The sequence below is a fragment of the Terrapene carolina genome, unplaced genomic scaffold (genome assembly GCF_002925995.2).
Source record: "Terrapene carolina triunguis isolate 2854851 unplaced genomic scaffold, T_m_triunguis-2.0 Scaffold89, whole genome shotgun sequence".
Classification (NCBI taxonomy): Eukaryota; Metazoa; Chordata; order Testudines; family Emydidae; genus Terrapene; species Terrapene triunguis.
Window position 1 is genome coordinate 16,645,441 of NW_020664440.1, and position 21,160 is coordinate 16,666,600.

The 21,160-nt window shown below is 44.6% G+C and overlaps 1 protein-coding gene across 2 annotated transcripts in view; it reads right to left on the reverse strand.

Annotated features, from left to right (window-relative positions):
- SRGAP3 (SLIT-ROBO Rho GTPase activating protein 3) overlaps nucleotides 1–21,160 on the reverse strand; it is a 225,978-nt gene that overhangs the window by 71,383 nt on the left and 133,435 nt on the right. For both annotated transcript variants that reach the window (XM_024217104.1, XM_024217103.1), the window contains exons 3-4: nucleotides 15,097–15,259; nucleotides 1,718–1,780 (exon numbers count right to left, since the gene is read on the reverse strand). In XM_024217104.1, the coding sequence (XP_024072872.1) occupies nucleotides 1,718–1,780; nucleotides 15,097–15,259 (226 nt within the window). The remainder of the gene's footprint in view (nucleotides 1–1,717; nucleotides 1,781–15,096; nucleotides 15,260–21,160) is intronic.

A 21,160-nucleotide genomic window follows, 5' to 3' on the forward strand; every position in this document is an offset into this window, starting at 1 on the left:
CGTGGTTCTCCTTCTCCATAGATTTCTGCCTTTTTATTCATTTAAGCACACCCAGGTCAGAATGTGGGAGCAGAAAAGCATCATGGGTGAAATCTCACTGAAGACATTGAAAATTTCGCCATTGATTATGGGGCCAGGATTTTACTCCACATTTTTCTTACAGAGTTGCATTCATTTCAGACCCCAACAGACTTTTGAGACTTAGACTGAATTCACGGTGTTATGTCCTTCATTTGGTGTCTTTATCCTATATCTGGATCCTTTATCCAATCTGTGAATAGATTGATCCAAATGTTTGCTCCACCCTCATCTTGAATCTATCACAGTTTCTGAAATTAATCTTAATATCCTACTGCCACTAATAGACCTTTGACATCCAGACATCAACTCACTCCCAAATCTGGCCCTTTTAATCTTTCCTGATCACCCACCCACATAGTAACCCATAGAGCAATTCAATCCTACAGCAGCCTGTGCGGAAACGAGCCTGTTAAATAAAGAAACTTGCTATTCTTAGTTAAGGATTTTAGCAGAAATTTCAAAGAAAAAAAAGTTAATGGTCTATTGTTTAGGCCAGTTTATCAACGTGACAGTACAACATGATTATCCATCTTGTTGGTAGGAAGAAACCTGCTGTGGAGCAATTTATGTCCAGGGAATGGATAGGGTTGAGGGGCTCAACTAGATTGCCTGACTTTTCCTAGGTAAAATGGATGTTATATTGCTTCCTAGAATACATCACCAATCCTTAAACCCAAACAGAAATGAAAAACCAACTCCTGATGGCCAAGGATCAGGAGTAATACAAGGACTTTTACTGCCTCTCTCATGAAAGCCTGCTTTGGGAGTAGTGGCTCAGCTAACAGGGTCATTGTTTCATTTAGAACTAGGGAGATGAGATCTGTGAGGAAACTGCCACTGTTGAATTAAATCAGAAAGAACAGGACTTACAGGAGAAAAGTGATACCAAATTTACCTGCTGAAGGCCAGATTAAGCCATCATCAACTCTGTGACATGGGCAGGCAGCAGAACTCACAGAAGAGCCAGATACAATGTCACTTAAACAGTGCCAATTCCGAGTGACTCCACTGAGCCATCACAACCTGGCTCAAATTGTAGTCACTGATGACATCTAAAAGTGACTACAGAAAACAGGAGTAAAGGCAGCATCAGGAAAGCCCCAGCAGGTGTGAATGTTACAGCAACGGGTAAAGATCATATTGCATCTAACCCAAAGCAGCCTGAGTGGCCTCTACTCCACTTAACTGCAAGAATCAGATCATGTAATCTATAATATGGTCTTAAATCCATGGCTTTTAAAAGCTCTCCACTGTAGGACTAGGACAGCTGGTAAGTTTTTCTCTGCCCTAGTCAAACCCAATTAAAAACCAAATATTTCCAACAACTAAAAAAAACCTAAAAAGGCAAGTATCAGAGGGGTAGCCGTGTTAGTCTGAATCCGTAAAAAGCAACAGAGGGTCCTGTGGCACCTTTGAGACTAACAGAAGTATTGGGAGCATAAGCTTTCGTGGGTAAGAACCTCACTTCTTCAGATGCGAGACAGTAAAAAAGGCAGTAACTGTAACAGGGATGGGGAGAGCCTCCAAAAGTAACTGTGTTTCACACTGTACATAACCAATTACATTGACTCTGTTCGTGAATAAGGGAATCCTCACTACACAGCTTAAAGAAGAGTAGGAAGAACACATTACTTACTGTGTATAGCTCATTGGTGACCTTCAAGAGTTCTTCATGCATCTGTAGACCAATTTCTTTACTCTAGGACAAAAAACATTGAAAGGTAAATTGAGATTCTGTTATGTTCACAATATTTACTTTTTCTTACAAAGGTCAGCACACTTGGGGGGGGAGGGGGGAAATAAATGAACAAGTTGTGCGACCTTGCATGGTTCTATGCTTACATGACAGAATACTTAATGGTTTTCAGCCCTGCTCGTCGTCAGCTGAGCTCTGGATGCTTTTTGCTGTGCTGCTGGTGGTCCCCGCCTGTAAGACTAGCACTGCCAGCCAGAAGATTGCCTAGGAGATGTGGATCCTTCAGCGGCACAAAGATTCCTATTCCAGCTTGCCCCTGCAGGGGGGGTGCAGCCAGGGATAGGAGGCCTGGCTCAGCTGATCCCCAGAGCCTGTACTGGTGCCTTGGGGCTAGCAGGTGTACATTAATCCAGCATTTGGGTTGCTCTTGGTTACGCTGAGGGACCAAACCGGCACACAGCCAGCCCAGGATTAGAGGAAAGCAAAAGGCACTTTGACATATGCCCCATCCTGAGCTGGACTGCATCCACCTCAGCCATAGCCAGGAATGTGGGCCTTCATCTTCAAACCTTAACTAACTCGTCAGTTCTTTCTTCCTGCTGCAGCTGGGAGCTCTGCACTCTGATGGAATGCCAAACACCTCCTTCCTCCACCACCACAATGCACGTTTATTCAGCCCCTTTCATCGGGGGGGGGTTAGGTCAAGTGCTCAGTGTTCTGCCTGGGCAGGTGGTTTAGAAGCCATGTGAGCATCGCAATTACAACACTGGCAAAATCTAGCAAACCCCTGATAAGCAAGTTGGACTCCAGTGAGGTCTGCTGCAGTAGCCATGCATCTTCAGTGTGAAATATGGGATTATGGGATGACGACATCCCTTCTCGATGATGTGACACACATGCAACATAATCAGTGGGGGGCAGGGGAGGGTGATGAACAGAAGGTTGGGGCTCAGATAATATGGTGATGGGCAACAGAAGATATATATCAGAGACGGGGAAGGGATTAATCTTACAGCATTACAAACATGCTGTTAAAATTCAGGAAGATGGTGACTCTTAAAACTCACTGATCACGGGCATAATGGAAGAGGTGAGTTTTTGGGGTGGGCGGGTTAAATGAGGTTGGGTGGTGGTTCCACAGATCGAAGCAGCGAGGGCGTTCCATGCTGGAGGGATGCCAAATATCTGGGGTGGGGGAGTTCATCGGTTTTGTTGGGCTTTTTTTAAAACCACAAATAAGGTCTGAAACATCGTGTAATGAGATGTATTTGTTCCAAACCCCTTAATCACTTGCGTCCAAGTGAATCCTGCTAATCCCTAGCAGATGCCTTCACACCCATCCCACAGAGAACAAAACATAGCAACTTATAAATGCCACTGCTATCTAGCCGCATTTTTCACATGACTTTCGTGCTTGCAGGGTTTTTCCTTTCCTTTTCTCAGTTTACAGAGGAGCGGGTAGATTTTGGCAGCACAACAGGTTTCTGGCAATGCCTTTTTAAAATACATTCTGCCTCCACCCAGATTTACCCTCTGTTGCTTCTACTGCTTCCTAGACAAGATTTTCTATCCTTTGCTCTGCTCCAGCACCAACCAAATGTGTAGATTTTAATTACGTCTATATTTTAGAAATGAAATTCCCCCATGGTGGGGAATGCCCCCGTGGCTTTATTTACAACACTTCTACAAATCCTGTCTAATATCCTTCCTGCTTCAGAAACTGAAATGACACCATCAAGTAGGCTGCCAATCCACTTCGGGATTCTGTTTTTCACATTTATAAACTTGAAAACCAAAATACAGATGTTTTCTGCTTTCACTGCACCTAGAATATTAGCAATGGGCAGCCCCAAATTAACCAAGACTTCTATTTCCATGTATTTTTTAAAAATCCTTATTCAAATAAAATCCATAAATGTAGATGTGAACAACAACACTGTACAGACCTATACATCCATGTTGCACCTCTCAATTATTGCACTCCTCATTCCAGACTTACATTTGCCCCTGTATCACCCAAACCAGGTTTCAGACACCATGGTGATGAGCACAATACAGATGTCTATACACTCGGATGAAAAAATTCCTCATAAGGTCTCTGACCCTGCAAAGTTCTGAGTAGCCCCAGCTCCCTCTGTGTTCAGGAGGAGCTGAGAATATTCCCATTCCAGCAGGAGGCACTCAGCACCTCACAGAGTCAGGGCCTTGGTGTAATTTCTTTGCGTTGTGAATCCACAGTCATGAAACTGAGTTTATAGAAAAATATTATTTTGCTAACATAACTCATTCCACTCAACACCGAACTCTGTGGGTCTAACATTTTTTTTGTTTCTCATTTCGGGGATTCTGTCCAATGTTAGGAGACAGGAAGGTAGAAGGGCAGTTGGGTCCCCTGGATGGCTGCAATAGCATTTTATATCTTTATGTTTACCTAGCACTTTTCATTCTGAGGCAACCCAAATTTTACATGCTGTAATCTAAACTAATATACAGGTATCACTTAATCCGCCACACAAATGCAGCCAACTCTGGGGAGAAATAGGGTGGCTTAGCAGCTCACAGCAACAACTGCATAACTGAAGAATACTGCATACAGTTGAAAGTACATTGAGAATTGAGATTGGAAGCACATAAATGCCAATATGGGAATTTTACCAGGATACTGAGGTTAACAATTGTAAAAAATGCCATCTCACCTTTAATGAGCTCAAATGGTCAGGAAAGACAGCAAGCCTAGCAGCAGAGCACTCCCAGATATCATTGCAGGGTTTTCGCTTCAGTACCAATTTAGCAGGCAGAGTACAACCTGCAGAGTCACTAACCATGTGCTGGGGTATCTTTCGTAGGTGATTGTGGGAAATGCCCCAGTCAGCTAGTGATCTCATGCAATCCTGCTTAGCTTGTAGAAGCTAACAGGATCACATCTAGTATTGGAATGGATGAAGTAGCCCTACTGCCCTTCCTTCATTTCACTTTGGGTGGATCAATGTCTGTATGAGAATCAGTCAAAATACTTCTCAAATGAGGCACTACACTACAAAAGTAACCACTTCAATGCCACATCATGAGGGCCTCTGTTTCCACTCCAGCACTGGCAGGGCCTTAGAAAGCTTAGGGAGGACAGTCCATTGTAAATGTAAAGTTTCATGGGTATTTTTCCTTGGCATCCTTTTCCCCCCTGATGCTGAAATCCCAATATCAATTTTTTTTTTATTTTGGCAAGGAGATGCAGATTTTAATCATGATATAGCCTCCCAGCTCCCACAACATGAATATAACATTTCACAGGGGAGGGCATTTCTTAGGGAACTGCTGATCATTTATTCTTGGCTGCAAACAAAGTCAAATCCTACTTAAAAATCCAGCGGTTGGATGTTACTGCACATGTGCATCCATTACTTTCCTGTTTCCCTTGTAATTACACCCAGATTCTCTCTGTGGACTCTTTTGGCCTTGGCACATTCATTATAATTTGAAGACAGGTTTAAAATAAGTATAGACCCCCAAAACACTAAGCAGTCACTTTTAGAGTTCCTCAGGCAACTCAATATATTTTTGTGCATGCAGTTAGCATGAGCAACCTCTCCTGGGCCTGTTGGTTGGATGGCTTTAACCAAGGAAGCCCACATCAGACAGGAGACCTGTAATTAAAGCTGCATGGGTAACCTACGCACATCCAAAAAGTTTAAGCTTAGATTACTAAAAGTTAGTCTTTAGTATGCAGGGTGCAGCTGAGAAGATAGCCAATTAACAGGCTGCAATTTATCTCTGAACGATATTTCAGATAAGAATAAAATACAATTTTCAAAAGTGACTAGGAATTTGGGGTGCCTTGGGTTTTTTTGGTGCCCAAACTGGGATACCTTAAAGAGGTTGGATTTTCAGAAGGAGCTAAGTACCTCCTGCCTTCTGAAAATCAGGCTCCTTTAGAGTGTTTCAAATTGGGCCCCCAAATTGAGGCAGTGAAAATCTCTAGCTATTCTTAGCAGTACCTTTCATTAACAGAGGTAACAAAGGGTATGTCTACACTACCTGCCGGACTGGCGGGCAGCGATCGATCCAGCATGGGTCGGTTTATCGCATCTAGTCTAGACGCAATAAATCGATCCCTGAGCGCTCTCCCATCAACTCCTGTACTCCACTGCCGCGAGAGGCACAGACGGAGTCGACAGGGGAGCGGCAGCAGTCGACTCACCGCAGTGAAGACACCACGCTAAGTCGATCTAAGTACGTCGACTTCAGCTACATTATTCACATAGCTGAAGTTGCGTAACTTAGATCGATATCCCCCTCCCCCCCACCCCAGCGTAGACCAGGCCAAAGGTTTCTTTCACTCACAGCTCAACCCAAACACCCAGTATTTCCACTATTTAGCCTTTCCCACACCAGTGAAAAGCCTAACCCAAAATTCAAGCTCCAAATACTCTGAGTTTGAAGGCGTTCAGATGGAGGTCTGAACTGCATAGCTGACCTCTATCTTTTGCAGCTGCCAAGCCAAAACCCCTGAACCAAACCCCTCCCAAACTAAATGGAGAAGGGTGGTCTTGTGGTCAAGACACTGAAACAAGACTCTAAATTCCTGGATTCAGTTCTTGCTTCTGCCTCCAACTTCCTGCGTGACTGCGGGCAAGTCAGCGAGGCCATAATTTTCAAACCTGGCTACCTAAAATTAGGCTCTTGAATCCCAGCTAAATATAAGTGGCTGGATTTTCAGAAGTGCTGCTTACCCACAAATTCCACACAAGAAAAGGGAGCTGCAGGTGTGCAGCCCATTTAAAAATCAGCTCACTTAGAAGCACTTCCTTTGCACTTTCTAGATTCTGGAGGTTGCTGGGACCCAGAGCAGTCCTGTTCTGAGTTAGAACAGCCCTTGGGATTGCTCTACTTTGAACCGTGCTGTCATGTCCCCTAGATGCCTAACAGGCCCCTTTTCCTCCACCACCCACAAACCCACCCCCAGAGTGGGTAGCCTAGTGCGGTTTACCAGCTCCACACTGCCTGGAGAGCCCTGCTGTTCGGAGTGGTTGGGGTAAAGGGGCCAGGATCTCAAAGACCACAGCTCACCAGTTCACACTATTGGATCCTTTCCCAAATGCAGCTAGGCAAGAAGCCAAAGGACACTCAAATCTCTTCAGAGTTTGCCCTCTCTCTTGTAAACAAGAGAAAAATTACACCGATATATTTATGAGGAGACAAAGTCAAAATGTCAGGCAACGCGTTCCAATTCGCCAGCACCATCTGCAAAAATCCAACCTTTAATTTAGCTGCCTGATTTATGCCTTCCATTCCTATTAGAAAGCAGTTACTTGGCTAGAGCAAGAGATGGGTTCAGTTTAGGAGCCCTTATTAAAATCAATGCTGCTGCAAGGGAAAAAAGAAAAAAAGAAAAAGCACCGAACGATGCAGTGCGGCCTCCTTGACAACACAGAGAGTGAGCATTAAAAAAAAAAAGAAAAGAAAAAAAGCACTTCCTTATTTGCAGACACCACATCGTCATTAGGTTTCCATCCAGAACAATGCAATACACACTATAACCAAATTCACGTCACTGTCACGGCAAGTAATTAAATCTCAGCTCAGGGAATAACATAGCACTATTATTTCAAGCACAGCAATGTTTGTGTCTGTTACATATTTTTTCCCTATGTTCTATCCTAATAAAACAAACAGCATGTTTCTTTCCATCCCTTGCATCGGGGGTGACTAAGAAGCTGGGGAGGGAGAACAGAACCCCTTCTGGGGGTCTGCACCGATAGCACTTCTCCCTCTTAGGACAGCAACCACCATTGGCATCTACCAAAACAATGTGCTGAGGCTGAAGTGGGGACACCGATTTGTACGGACGGGAGATCAAATTGGATCATCTTCAATAACTGTTCTTAGGAAGGCAATAAACTAAGAGGCTATCAGTAATACTAATAATGGCCGCAATCATCTCCTATGTGGAACAAGCATGAGTAGAAGCCTGGGAACTCTGGGAATATTCCCTTATCAGAGTCTCCTCTCTCTTTGTACCTCAAAGGTAGGGTTCGCCTCCTTCATGGAGTAGGCGGGGAGTTCACCTCTGCAAGCACAGATAAGCTAGAGGAGAGGGATGGCTGAACAGAAGCCATGTGCCTCTACAATGCTTGAGGACACCTACACCTACACACACACACACACACACACACACACGGCTCTGCAGAGTTTCCCATTGGCCATTCCCCTGGAACACTCCCTTTAGGGAGGACCACAGTGCACAAGGAGTACACTTAAATGATCATCTCACTCTGGACTGCATAGGAGGGAAGGAGGATGGGGGGGGGAACCACATACTCCATGCATGAAGCCCAACCTCCCCAAGAAACATTCCAGTGGACCCAGGGAAGGAGGGATGATGCCATGGAGACTGCATACTTCCCAGGCAGGGACTCGTTTAGTTTATAGCTTGTCTCCAGGCCAAGTGGATGATTTGGCCCGATGGCTCTTACCATACGAGAGTATTTTACACATGAATAAGTTGACTCTTGCATCCCATAAATGAGGTAATCACCATTGTCTTCATCTGAGTGGCGGGGAAGCAGATGCAGAGGTAACTGACCTCCCCTGGTCACTGATAGTCATTCTCAGAGTCAGGATTAGAACTCAGGAGTGCTGGCTCCCCTACACTTAAACCACATGATGATGCCCATACCTCCCAAAGATGATGATTAAAAATGAACAAAGCAGATCAGAGCTCTTCAAACCCTGGCCCATTTCTAGAACCAGGAACTAGTTTCTAGAAGTAGGAACAGCCATCTGTTCTGAAGGTGCTGAAATGTTCAGCTAACATTTTCCCTCCGCACCCTATTATTTTTCCATTTTCACTGCATGCCCCTCCAGCTTCCATCATGGACCAGATGCACTGAAATACAGAGAGATGGGGCTTTCTCGTGGTATTTTCGGCTTCAGTCAAAGAAGGAAGTACCAGAAACCTGATAAACAATCCAGCTCAGGTTTGCATCTCCTAAAAGTTCAGATAAAGACATTTTGGGGACTGCAGAATAACTTCCCGGTGACAATGATTGACAATGAACTAGAAATTATACTGCAGGGCACAAATCTTTATTAGCCAGGGAATGGATTCGATGATCCAAAAGGTTTTTTCCCCATCTCTAATTCCTACCACTTTATGACCTGAACTAAAACCTTTTTGAAAACCACCCATCAATAAAAACTGAATTTATACAGTCAGATCCCAAAGTCATGTACAAGCTGAAATATAGCCACCTCTGTGTAGGAAAACAGCAACCTCTTCGTTTCTAAAAGAAGCACTGGACACAAAAGAGTTTCTTTTTTTGGTTCGGTTTTAATCTGACATTGCCCATGCTTGCAAATTTTTTTTTTCTTTTTTTAAACAGGGAAATATTTTGGTTGTCAGAGAGAAGTAGAACCAGTGGCACAAGTAATAGAAAAAAAAATAAAAACACTTTGTCTCTCTCAGTTGGAGACCCAAAAATGGAGATATTCATAATCAGAAGCCACTTATGAAATGGCTCGCCCATGTGTCCAAAAGGCACTTGTCACCGCCCTAGTAGTGGCGCTGGGATATTTGTATTATAAGTATTCATGTTTCTGTTTGGACCTGAATACACAATCCCAGTGTTCAGCACCAGAGCTGGCTGGAAAACAAAATATTCCCGATATGAAAAAATTCAACTTCTGGGGGAGGGAAATTATCCCAAATTGGGAGGAAAAGTCAAAAAATATTGGGAACGTGTTGATTTTGACAAATCAGTATTTTCCAATGGAAAAATTTTCCTTTGTGAAATTTTCGACCGGCTCTATTCAGCGGGCAGTGTGCCGGACTGTAAACCATTCTAGTGAAATTTATTACTTTTGGAGGACTGATGGATTTTACCTAACAAGAAAACACATCCACTAGAGAACAATTGCCCTTTGTCATTGTAACTTTAACAGACCAGTGCAACAAGAAAAGCGATATCATTACTGGGTCCTTTTATAAAGATCCCAAGACACATTTAATATCCCTTTGGGCTTTTCCTTCGCCATAAAAAGTTATCAGTACAACACTACCCAGCCTTAGAGTAACTAATGAAAGGCCTCGAGCTTGGGTTTTAAGATTGCAGTAAACTATTGTGAAGATTATAACAAGTGCCATGGCTTTAGATTACTAGGCCCATAGAAGGCAGGCAAAGTGGTCATGGATATGAGAGAGTCATCTGATACTGAGTCATTCCTGCCCCTGAATCAACTCAAATGGGTTGCTAGGAGGCACTGTAATTGACAGTCAAGATTGTAGCAGAAAGTTCCACACCAGATTCTAATGCATTGCCGAGTGAAAGAGAATGCATAATTCACTTAATTGCTGCGATAAAATCTAAATACAGTGGTTGGATTATAGCGGGGGGAAACCTGTGCCACCTACTACAGAGATCAATCGTGCTGATTAGACCTTCTCGCACATCTATCGTGTTGGGATTATCACCCTTTCCTTTGCAAAGAGAATCCACTGCAGCCATTTTACAGCATCCCAAATGACTGTGCCACATTGAGCAGTGATGCAAGTGTCACAATAGAATGATGCAATGGCATCTGAAGCCAATGATCATGAGGTGGTGGGGGGAGAAATAATTATGGTGCTTCCACCACAACATAGCTCACAACAGGCTCTATTTACAGATGAAAGAGTAATTCTCTCCACCTGGTATTGCTCCAAAGGAAACTGACACTCCATTAAAATACTCCATTACCCTACAGTAATGGCCTGAAGTACTATATTACAGATGATGCCTATTGCAAAGGCTGCGTAACACTTTCCATGTTAACCCCCTCTTTTCACTGGCAAATAACTCTGGGAAACTTTAACCATTTGGGCTCAAATATGCCATGACTGAGGTCTGCCTCAAGTTGAATTTTTTTGGAAAGCTTGAGCAAAAAGGCTGCAACTATTTCCAAAAGGTTATTGAAAAATAATAATTAGCACTATGGGTATGACACATATTTTACAGGCATGTAAGAAGACTGAGGATTGCCCTCAAAAGCTTATCGTCTAAGTAGACAACATACAAACTGGGGGCAGGAAGCATGCAATACAAGACTATTCTTTTTACTTACATACACACACACACACACACCCTATTTGCATTGTGTGTGCTGTATTTTTTTTCCCTTTAACTCCTGTCCCTTTTCTGGTCCTTAATCCTCATCAACACTTCAATTCTGGTCTCTCTAACCTTTAATCATTTCCTTTTGGAATTGAAGTTGGTTGGTTTTCTTTAAACCTTTCCTTGTTTTCTTTTTTTCTTTTGTTTTAATTTCTTTACTCTTTTCCAATTTTCCTTTCTCCTTGTAAGCTATGGTGTCAGGCCATTACTGTAGAATACTAATGGGATTTTTCCTTATTGGGGGCCGCTGTAGTAACAACAATGGCTTTCCAAGAAACAGGACTTCTCTTTAAGATGATAAAAGGATTTTGATAAATAATTTCTGCTGCTTCCCTAAAAACAAGAGAGACTCTTCTCCTGTTTGGACATGTTGAGCCAAACTGCCAGCTGCTATAAACCGATATATCTTGTTGACATACAATTGCTGTAGTTCCACTGAATTCAGTGGAGGTATGTCGACTTCCACCAACTTAAAATCTGGCCCTATTGGTTTGCCTCGGCTCTCACTAAAACGCCCCGTGACAAGGGGGTGCAGAGCCCAGCTGCAGAAAAGCTCATTATTTTCTGCCTCATCAAGTCTTATCAAAAGCCAAGATGCTTGGACTCATCCTTGTCCCTGGAGCGCCAAACAGATTTATATAACCAACACTCTAACCCAGCTCCCTGAGGAGAGCAGCTTGCATCTGGGGTTTTTTCCGGGTTCATAATTCCTGGTAAGGAGGAAAAGAAACAAAACGCACCACACACACATGCAAGCAGAAAGGGGGATTAAGGTTTGGGAAAGGGAATAATTTCAAAGTAGTTTTTCCTCATCGTTCAAGGCTAACAAAGCTGCCAGTGCTTTCAGTCAAAGAGGGAGTGTTCCAGGAGGAGAGAATGGAAGAGAGACATGCCTAACAGAATTGCACAGTGTCCTAATGTTACCAACAACTAGGGTGGTGGTTACTGTATGGCAACGCACTGAGAGGCCATCTTCCAGAACCAAAGAGTCAACTCCAGTCTCAGTCCTAGAGAATCTATGGATCCTCACTGGGTTCAAATGATCCATCTCCCTGACAACATCACAGCAAGCAAGAAAGGTTAGAATCAAACTGGCTCCACTGCAGAGCAGGAGAACAAGCTGTGCCATAAATATAAGAAACCAAGATATTAAACTTCTCCAGGAGACTCCAGAGTTCAGAGTTGTGCAGTGAAATCAGAAACCAGCTTTGGAGGAAATGACAACAAGCAGCATCATTGGATCATAGTAGGGAGAGATGAACGAGGTTTCTAAGAGTGGGCCCAATGCAAGGGCAGGATATAGTCCCCTGATAAAGGACGTATTGGATATTAACACTGATTCTGCACCTCCCTCCCCATGAGCCTTTATGAAATCATTTTTATTAGGAAAAGACAAAGCGGTTCAGACAAAAGTAAAAACTAACTCAAATCTTAGCCCCAAATTCAGAATCCAAATCTTACCTGAGGTTCCAAAAGTGTAAGTTAAACTTCCCTCTCCCCCTCAATGTGACAGCTGAAGCCATTGTGAGCCTTTATACCAACTTGGGAGTGAAACTGAGCGATCTGTTGGCTCTCTTAAATCCTGCCTACTCCAACACTTTAAAACACCAGCTCAGTGTCTCCAAAGTTCCTATTTCCCTTCAGCTTGGGTAAGCCAGTGGGCCGCTCCTTGGGCTAGCCATGCAGAAACCTATCCACCATTGGAAGGATAAAGATCTTCAGTGGAGAACAACAAAATACAAAGCCACAGTTTACTGGCTGATGATCCTGACGGGAGCTCAACTGAAGTCAGTAGGAGGTTAAGGAACTCAGCACCTCTCAGGACCTTTGTTGGCAAATTACCACTGTGCTGATCAAATGCAACTCAATTATGCATGTCCTGATAGCTCAGCAATTATATATCCCTCTCTTTACTGCAATAGTTTATCTTTACATAATGAGAGCTCAATATACATTTGTAATGGGAGAAGTCACAAAACCTTCCAGTTCCTCTATGCATCCAGTGTGTCACAATCCATTAATAAATCCTGGACTGGGGGAATTCAAAGTGACATCTTGGAAACAAATGTTACCATAATTTATCATCAAAGAGCAATCTACAGCAAAACTAAACGGCTGAAGAACAATTAGGGATGCCTTTAACCCTTCTGGTGCTGGCCTATTTGCATGACACTCGTCTATTAATATAGCCTATGACATGCTCTCCCCAGGATAAGGACTGGAAGTGACATCAGTTGAGATATTCAAAGCTACACTGGACAAAACACGGAAAATACGTTTTAGGGAACAATCATGTTGGCTGCAGGGCTAGATTGGATGATCTAATAGGTATTTTCCAGTTCTCATTTCTGGGATATTCCAATTCATCAGTGCCTAAACTACCTCATCAAAACACTGACAAAAGTGAAAACCCACAACAACTCAGTTCTAAAGATTCTGTCTGAAACAGTACACAGGGGGTTAAAGCATAACGCTTATCCTCTAAATTGTCGGCCTCCCGATATACGTTAGTGGCAAATGACGACACAAAATAAGCCTTTTCAGTGATTTAGCTGGTCATTATTTCTACCGACATGTGAGTCCTACTATGATTTAAACCTCCAGGGACAAATGCAAGTGAAATCACACAACCCCACAACTCAATTGTGCAGCTTCCTTCTGATTAAAAGCAGGTGCTGGCTTTGACAGGCTAGAGATGGAGACAATGCTACTTTATTTCTGTCGGCAAAAGGACTGGAGAATGGGGAAAGGAACCATTTCTACACAAAGTAAGTACGTGTACCATTAAGTCTAAATAAAGGAAAAGAAATGGAAACATTGTCTAGTCAACAAAATATTTTATCACCTTGGCCAGGTAAAAGATTGAAATATTTTAAACACTAGGTCCTTGTTTAGTCACCATTCAAGCACAGACATGTGCTACTGTGATTTAAAATGAGATATGCCATCCAAAGATGCACACTGGGACCAACTGGGGAGAAGGGAAATTTTTAAAAGTAAAATGTAAATAGTTCCTTTTTAGTCCTACTTAACTCTGAATTAGGCAAAAACTGGACCCTTGAATCCAAGCCCCTTCAAGGCAGTTATGGGGCAGTAAAAGGAGAAGGATGTTCAATTTCAAGCCACCAGAATCAAACTTGCCCTTATGGTTTCAGTTCTAGGTCAGATCCAAAATCAGAAGTGTTACAGTTTAGACCCAGATATGGCTGAAATATCATAAGAATGGCCAGTTTTCCGGAGATTTTGGTCCATGGCAGCAGAAGTTTAATGATAATTGCTCATCCTACCAGATTCCCACCATTTAGGATGGTCAGAAAGCTCACAAGACCATCTGATCCCATGAGATTATTGTTGGGCTGGAATCTCATAAGGCCAGCTTGACATTTTGGGAATGTCAAATCCAAATATTTGAACCTGAATCCTAACCTTGACACTAGAACTAGCCTGAAACCTCAAACCCAGCCTAAACCAAATCGAGATTGGAGCAATGTCAATACAGTCCAACTCTGTTAAAGCGAGAGGAGACTTTATGGGCAAGGAACTGATCCTATTCACTCACATGTAAATAGCCAGCCACACAGTGTGGAAAATAAGATACTACCACTTGTGCCCAGATCATAAACTCTGCAGAAGGCCATCAGACAGGTCCAGTGTGCATGCATTTGTATCTGGGATTGGTTCAGTGGATGCACTAAAGAAAATTTTGGCCAGGAATTTAGAAAGAGAACTGGGGAGTCTCAATTCCCAGATTCCTCCACTTCTTGTTTCTGGAAAGTATCTCTAAGAGGTGTAGCCCCGGTCTCTCAAGTCAATGGCAGTACCCTCTCAAGTCCAGTACTTCAATAGGGCTGGAATTTCACTGCAGGTTTCTTTAGCTCCTGCAAAAGCAAGATATTTTACAGTTCCCACATCCACACTATTTCTAATATGAAGAGCTTTGCATTTTTCATGTAAGAATTTCAGATTGCTTTACCATAGTGACTATTGCTATCCCCACTATTACTAGACCCACTTCACAGCTGATCTCAATCCCAAAATCTAAAGCAGGTTCAAACTATCACTCTCCCATCTTCAATGGATCTCTAGTTTGTGCACAATCTCATAGGAAGTTGCACTGCTCTGTGAAAAACTAAGGATGGTTCCTTAATAAAAACTGCCCATTGCTTTGCTTACCTTCTTAAAGAGCCTGATGACGTCTTCGCTGATCTGCGAGAGGCGGACAATGACATTGTTCATGAAGATGTCATTCAGGGTAGCATGGTCTCTGCTCTCTCGCCGAGTCTGGGTCAAAACTAGATACCAGCAATTCACCGGGGAAAGGAGGTGCTGATCCTTCCTGGGGAAACATGAACAATTCAAAGAGGGGTTTAATTCACAAGTGGATACTATCAACGATACTGATACAGTCATCTTCCACTGAGTAAATCTGCTACTATCCCTTCTGCCTAACAAAATAGGTCTGAACTCAGCCTTGTCACCTTCACTAAAGCCAGTGCGGCGTTTGATTAACTACTTGATTGCCATTCATAGCATGTGTTCTGGATTCAAGCTGTTCCTGCTGTGCATGGCTGATTAGAATGAAGTGTGAGGTCTCATAACAAATATCCATAAAAGTGTTACTTCGTTGGATGCATTTATTATACCCAGAGCTAAATGAATGTGAAACCTAAGATGTGCAGATCTGTTGACGGGTTAGCTGGTCATCACATCTCGTGCTATCAACATCCATAATCTCCTCACGTCTATGGTGCTCCCTTCCCTCCCCCTGTGGGGACTGGCCCAGGCCTGGCCATGCCCCCCTAGTGGGGCACACCCCACAGTTTGGGGACCAGTGTTGTAATGATATTCAGGCCTTTAAAAAAAAAGTGTGGCCTGCAAGGGGAGAATTACACTTCAGTAACACAGTGCAGCCTCTCTATATACAGCAAAAGGTGCAAGTCATAGCAGTGTGCCTGATATAACAGGAAAGCTGAATGTATTTCATCAGTGTTCGTAACCAATACAATACATCATAACTTCATAATAGGAGAATTCTGATAATGACCCCTAGGAGTGTCATGGTGAACTGGTGCCTGCCTAGTCTGGTATCTCTAGTTGTCTAGGAAGCAGACACCAGTCAGTTTGGTGGGAGGGTTTCTAACTACACAAATTTGGCATTCCGCTCTTTTTCCCCCACGCATCAACTTGGCAAAATTTCAGTCAGCCAGTGAGGCAGACTTATAATTTCTGTGTCTAAATCTTCTCTGAACCTCACACTCCACTTGGCTATTAACAAAGTCATGATTAATGACAATTTTAATGGCAAGTTTGCACCAAAAATAGAGGGGGGACGTTCCAGCAATGTATTGTCCAACACACAGTCCATCACTTTGCATACAGATGCAATATCTTAAAAAGCTATTCTCGGGGTATCAAAGCGCTTCATCAACATCCCTTGGTTCACACAACCCCTTTGCAAGGTGGGAAAGTATTACTCCATCCACCAGAGACTGATAACCTGAGGCACAGAGAGGTCCTATTCCCAAACCTTCAATTCTCAGACTGATCAGTAGAGTACCAAATTTCAAAGGAAAATATACCCAGGTAATCCAGCCACTGAGACTGAGGTACCTGTATCTGTCCCTAGGTTTGGCTAAAAGCCAATGTAACCCTCTGGTAAATGTGTGCTCCAGGTCCCTCTCTGTGCTCAATCAATAGATGATCACTTGGAGGAGAGGAAGGTGATCAGGAACAGTCAACATGGATTCACCAAGGGAAAGTCATGCCTGACCAACCTGATTGCCTTCTATGATGAGATAACTGGCTCTGTGGATATGATATATCTTGACTCTAGCAAAGCTTTTAATACGGTCTCCCACAATATTCTTGCCAGCAAGTTAAAGAAGTATGGATTGGATGAATGGACTATAAGGTGGATAGAAAGCTGGCTAGATTGTCGGGCTCAACGGATAGTGATCAACGGCTCAATGTCTAGTTGGCAGCCGGTATCAAGCGGAGTGCCCCAGGGGTCGGTCCTGGGGCCGGTTTTGTTCAACATCTTTATTAATGATCTGGATGATGGGATGGATTGCACACTCAGCAAGTTCGCAGATGACACTAAGCTGTGGGGAGAGGTAGATACGCTGGAAGGTAGGGAAGGGGGTACAGAGTGACCTAGACAAATTGGAAGACTGGGCTAAAAGAAATCGGATGAAGTTCAATAAGGACAAGTGCAGAGTTCTGCACTTAGGAAGGAAGAATCCCATGCACTGCTAGAGGCTGGGGACCGACTGACTAAGCAGCAGTTCTGCAGAAAACGACCTGGGCGAGAAGCTGGATATGAGTCAGCAGTGTACCCTTGTTGCCAAGAAGGCCAACAGCATATTGGGCTGTATTAGTAGGAGCATTGCCAGCAGATCCAGGGAAGTGATTATTCCCCTCTATTCGGCAATGGTGAGGCCACACCTGGAGTACTGCATCTAGTTTTGGTCCCCCCACTACAGAAGGGATGTGGACAAATTGGAGAGAGTCCAGCGGAAGGCAACGAAAATGATTAGGGGGCTGGGGCACATGACTTACGAGGAGAGGCTGAGGGAACTGGGATTATTTAGTCTGCAGAAGAGAAGAGTGAGGGGGGATTTGATAGCAGCCTTCAACTACCTGAAGGGGGTTCCAAAGAGGATGGAGCTAGGCTGTTCTCAGTGGTGGCGGATGACAGAACAAGCAGCAATGGTCTCAAGTTGCAGTGGGGGAGGTCTAGGTTGGATATTAGGAAACACTATTTCACTAGGAGGGTGGTGAAGCACTGGAATGGGTTACCTAGGGAGGTGGTGGAATCTCCATCCTTAGAGGTTTTTAAGGCCCGGTTTGACAAAGCCCTGGCTGGGATGATTTAGTTGGGGCTGGTCCTGCTTTGAGCAGGGGATCGGACTAGATGACCTCCTGAGGTCTCTTCCAACCCTAATACTCTATGATTCTATGCTGTGGTCCTACCAAGAGAGTCCTGTCTCTTTAGTTCGAAATGTAGCAGTTCTTGTTCATAGCTCTGGAGGTCCCTGGTTCAATCCCCAGGGCATCAGCCACTGTCACGAAAACACCTTTTACACAGCCATCCTGGGTGTCCAGCCTGACAGAAAGAGACTGTCCTAGGAGGTCAACTGTCAAGAATATCCCTCATTGTATAGGGCAGTGGTTCTCAACCAGAGGTCTGGGGCCCCCTGGGGGGCCGCGAGCAGGTTTATGGGGGGCTGCCAAGCAGGGCCAGCTCTAGATTGGCTGGGGCCCAGGGCAGAAAGCTGAAGTCCCACTGCATGGGGCTGAAGTCTGGGGCTCTGAGCCCCGCCACCCAGGGCTGAAGCTGAAGCCTGAGCAACTTAACTTTGCGGGGACCCATGTGTCATGGGGTCCAGGCCATTGCCCTAATTACCCCCTAATGCTGGCCCTGGCTTTTATATGCCGAAATACAGTTGTGGCAGAGGTGGGCCGTGGAGTTTTTAATAGTATGTTGAGGGGGCCTCACAGAGAAAAAGGTTGAGAACCCCTGGTCTAGGGCTACATGGCCCACATATAGAGAGATGCATCTTAGAACCCTCTGCGTTCACTGGCATAGCTCGGAGCAGGTCACTTTCTCTCATGGTCAGCATAAGATATACATAACACAATGTCCTTGGGTGGGTCACAGGCAGCGGGTTGAACCAGAGACCTCTAGATTTAAACCCATGAGCTTCTACTGTCCAAGCTCAAATTCCCAGCTTGGTTAGCAGCAGACTCACAGACCTCTATGTGGTCCAGCCAGAAGTGGAGCACAGAGCACCTCACAATGTAAACATGGGACAACACCCCTCCCCAATCATCTCTGGCAGCATAACCCATGTGGACAAGGAGACAGTGTATGGGGATGCCACAAATGGGAAGAGGTAGGGCTAGAGGATCCACTGGCACATGAATTCTCCGTTCTTTCACTGCACAGCGAGTTTGTGGAAGTCTCCAGGGCGCGGGGGGGGGGGGGGGGAGAAGAAAAGAAGCTTCCTAACCATCCCTAGTACATCTGTCCAGCACTCGTCCAGCTACTCAGGATGAGTGTTAGCATGAGGATTTGGCCCCCCCTCAGTCACAGAGGGAAGCTGCTTTTTTTGGCTCAACTTGGTGAACTAGAGTGGACCCAAGGGACCTAGTTATAGTCTCAGATGAAGTAGCATGAAAGATGCATGCAGCAAATTCAGTCACTAGACAGGGGACGCCTCTAATCATTGAAGTCTGAACTAACACCTGCCTTGCCGCTGGGAGAGTTAGTTGCTTCGGCCTTGGTCTACACTACGGAGTTAGGTCAATGTAAAGCAGTTTACATCAATGTAACTCTGTAAGCATTTATACTAAAATGTAGCTCCCACCGATGTAACTCACCCACTGCACCGACTTAACGCCACCTCCACGAGAAGCGTAGAGCTTAAGTTGATGCAGTGTTAGTGTAGACACTGCGTTGCTTACATCGACTATTGCTGCCTTTCAGAAACCATCCCACAACACCCCACATTGGCAGTTAAATCGGTGCAAGTGCTCCTGATGAGCATGCACACTGCAGACACAAGGAGCATAGTGTGGACATGTAAAACTGATTCAATTATTCTGGTGGCTGTACATTGACATAACTTAGGTCGACTTAATTTTGTAGGGCATACTTGCCCTAAGAGACAGGCTAAATTCTAGAACAGCAAGTTAGCTACACAAAGCAGTGCAGAACTTACAGCAGAGCAAACCTGCCCTCCCAACAGCAGGTCCAAGGAGGTGGGCAGAAGAGGAGCACCTATGGATTGGGCTCTCTAGGTTGGAAAGGAGCAAACTAGGAAAAGTGGACGGGGGAAACACTAAGGTGGACAGATAATGCATTATGCTCATAAATAGCTTCGTTTGTTAAGACAATTTTCCATTTTTCCTCTGGAACCTTCATTGCTCTTCTAGTCCTAGATTCTCCTTCAAGTTTGCCATTAGCAATTCTCCGAGTTTCCATCACAGACACAATAGGTTGAATAATCATCTCAGATTTATAAAATTTCCAAGGCTTGCTTTTTAAAAAAAAGCACTTATTTTCAGTCAGAGACTTCTCACACTACACTGCACTCTGATCTTCTTTTCCAGTCACTCGGTATTACCGTGATGGCGCTGCTTCTTGTTGTTTTCTTAGTTATACTGTTAGAGATGGATGGTACATGCTCTAGCCCAGTGGTTTCTCAAAGCTGGTCCGCCGCTTGTTCAGGGAAAGCCCCTGGCGGGCCGGGCCGGTTTGTTTACCTGCCACGTTCACAGGTTCGGCCGATCGCGGCTCACACTGGCCGCGGTTCGCCGCTCTAGGCCAATGGGGGCTGCGGGAAGCGGCGCAGCCCGAGGGATGAGCTGGCCGCCCTTCCCGCAGCCGCCATTGGCCTGGAGCAGCGAACCACGGTCAGTGGGAGCCACGATCGGCCGAACCTGCGGATGCGGCAGGTAAAAAACCGGCCCAGCCCGCCAGGGGCTTTCCTTGAACAAGTGGCGGACTGGCTTTGAGAACACTGCTCTAGCCTGTTCTTCTAGACTTCCACGGTAATGATTCATGGATTTTATTCCCTCCAATTATAATGGTAAATTGAGCATCCAAGACAACTTTCTTGCCAAATCTACAGCTAGTGGTGGCAATAGCCTCCCATAGCTCATTACGTTCTGTCCATTTCCCCTTACAAAGCAAAGAGAAGTCTCTCTGATGCTCTCGACAAGGGTGCCAAGGGAAAATACCAAGTGCATTGCATCCCTCAAGTTGCGGGAATGAAGGTCCTTCCATTCATGTAATTCCAGCAATTTCAGTGGAAAAAATATGCTGTAAAGTCTATTTTTTATTTTGGCCTGGAAAAGCAAAGCTGCAAACTCCACGCAGTAGTTACATTATTTGCTGTTCACATGCACTCAAGATGACACAGAGAGCTAAGGGTGTCCTGAGGGAAAGAGAAGATGGGAATTCACCCCAAAGTGCTTGTCCTCCTTCAGGCTTCATTTCTACCCAGGCTCCATAGCAGCCCCACCTGTGGAAGCTGCAGGGCTGGTGTATTGAATCAAAGCATGCTCTGGACAATCTGGTTATGCTCCCAACATTTCTCAGGCAGAACCGACTCTCTACTCACCACTAGTGGAATGAAGCTGCCACCACTCTCCGGAGTGGGAGGAGCAGCTAAACTTCCACCCCAAGATTTCTGCACCAGTTTTCCGCCCGCTCAGCCACACTGACTGTTCT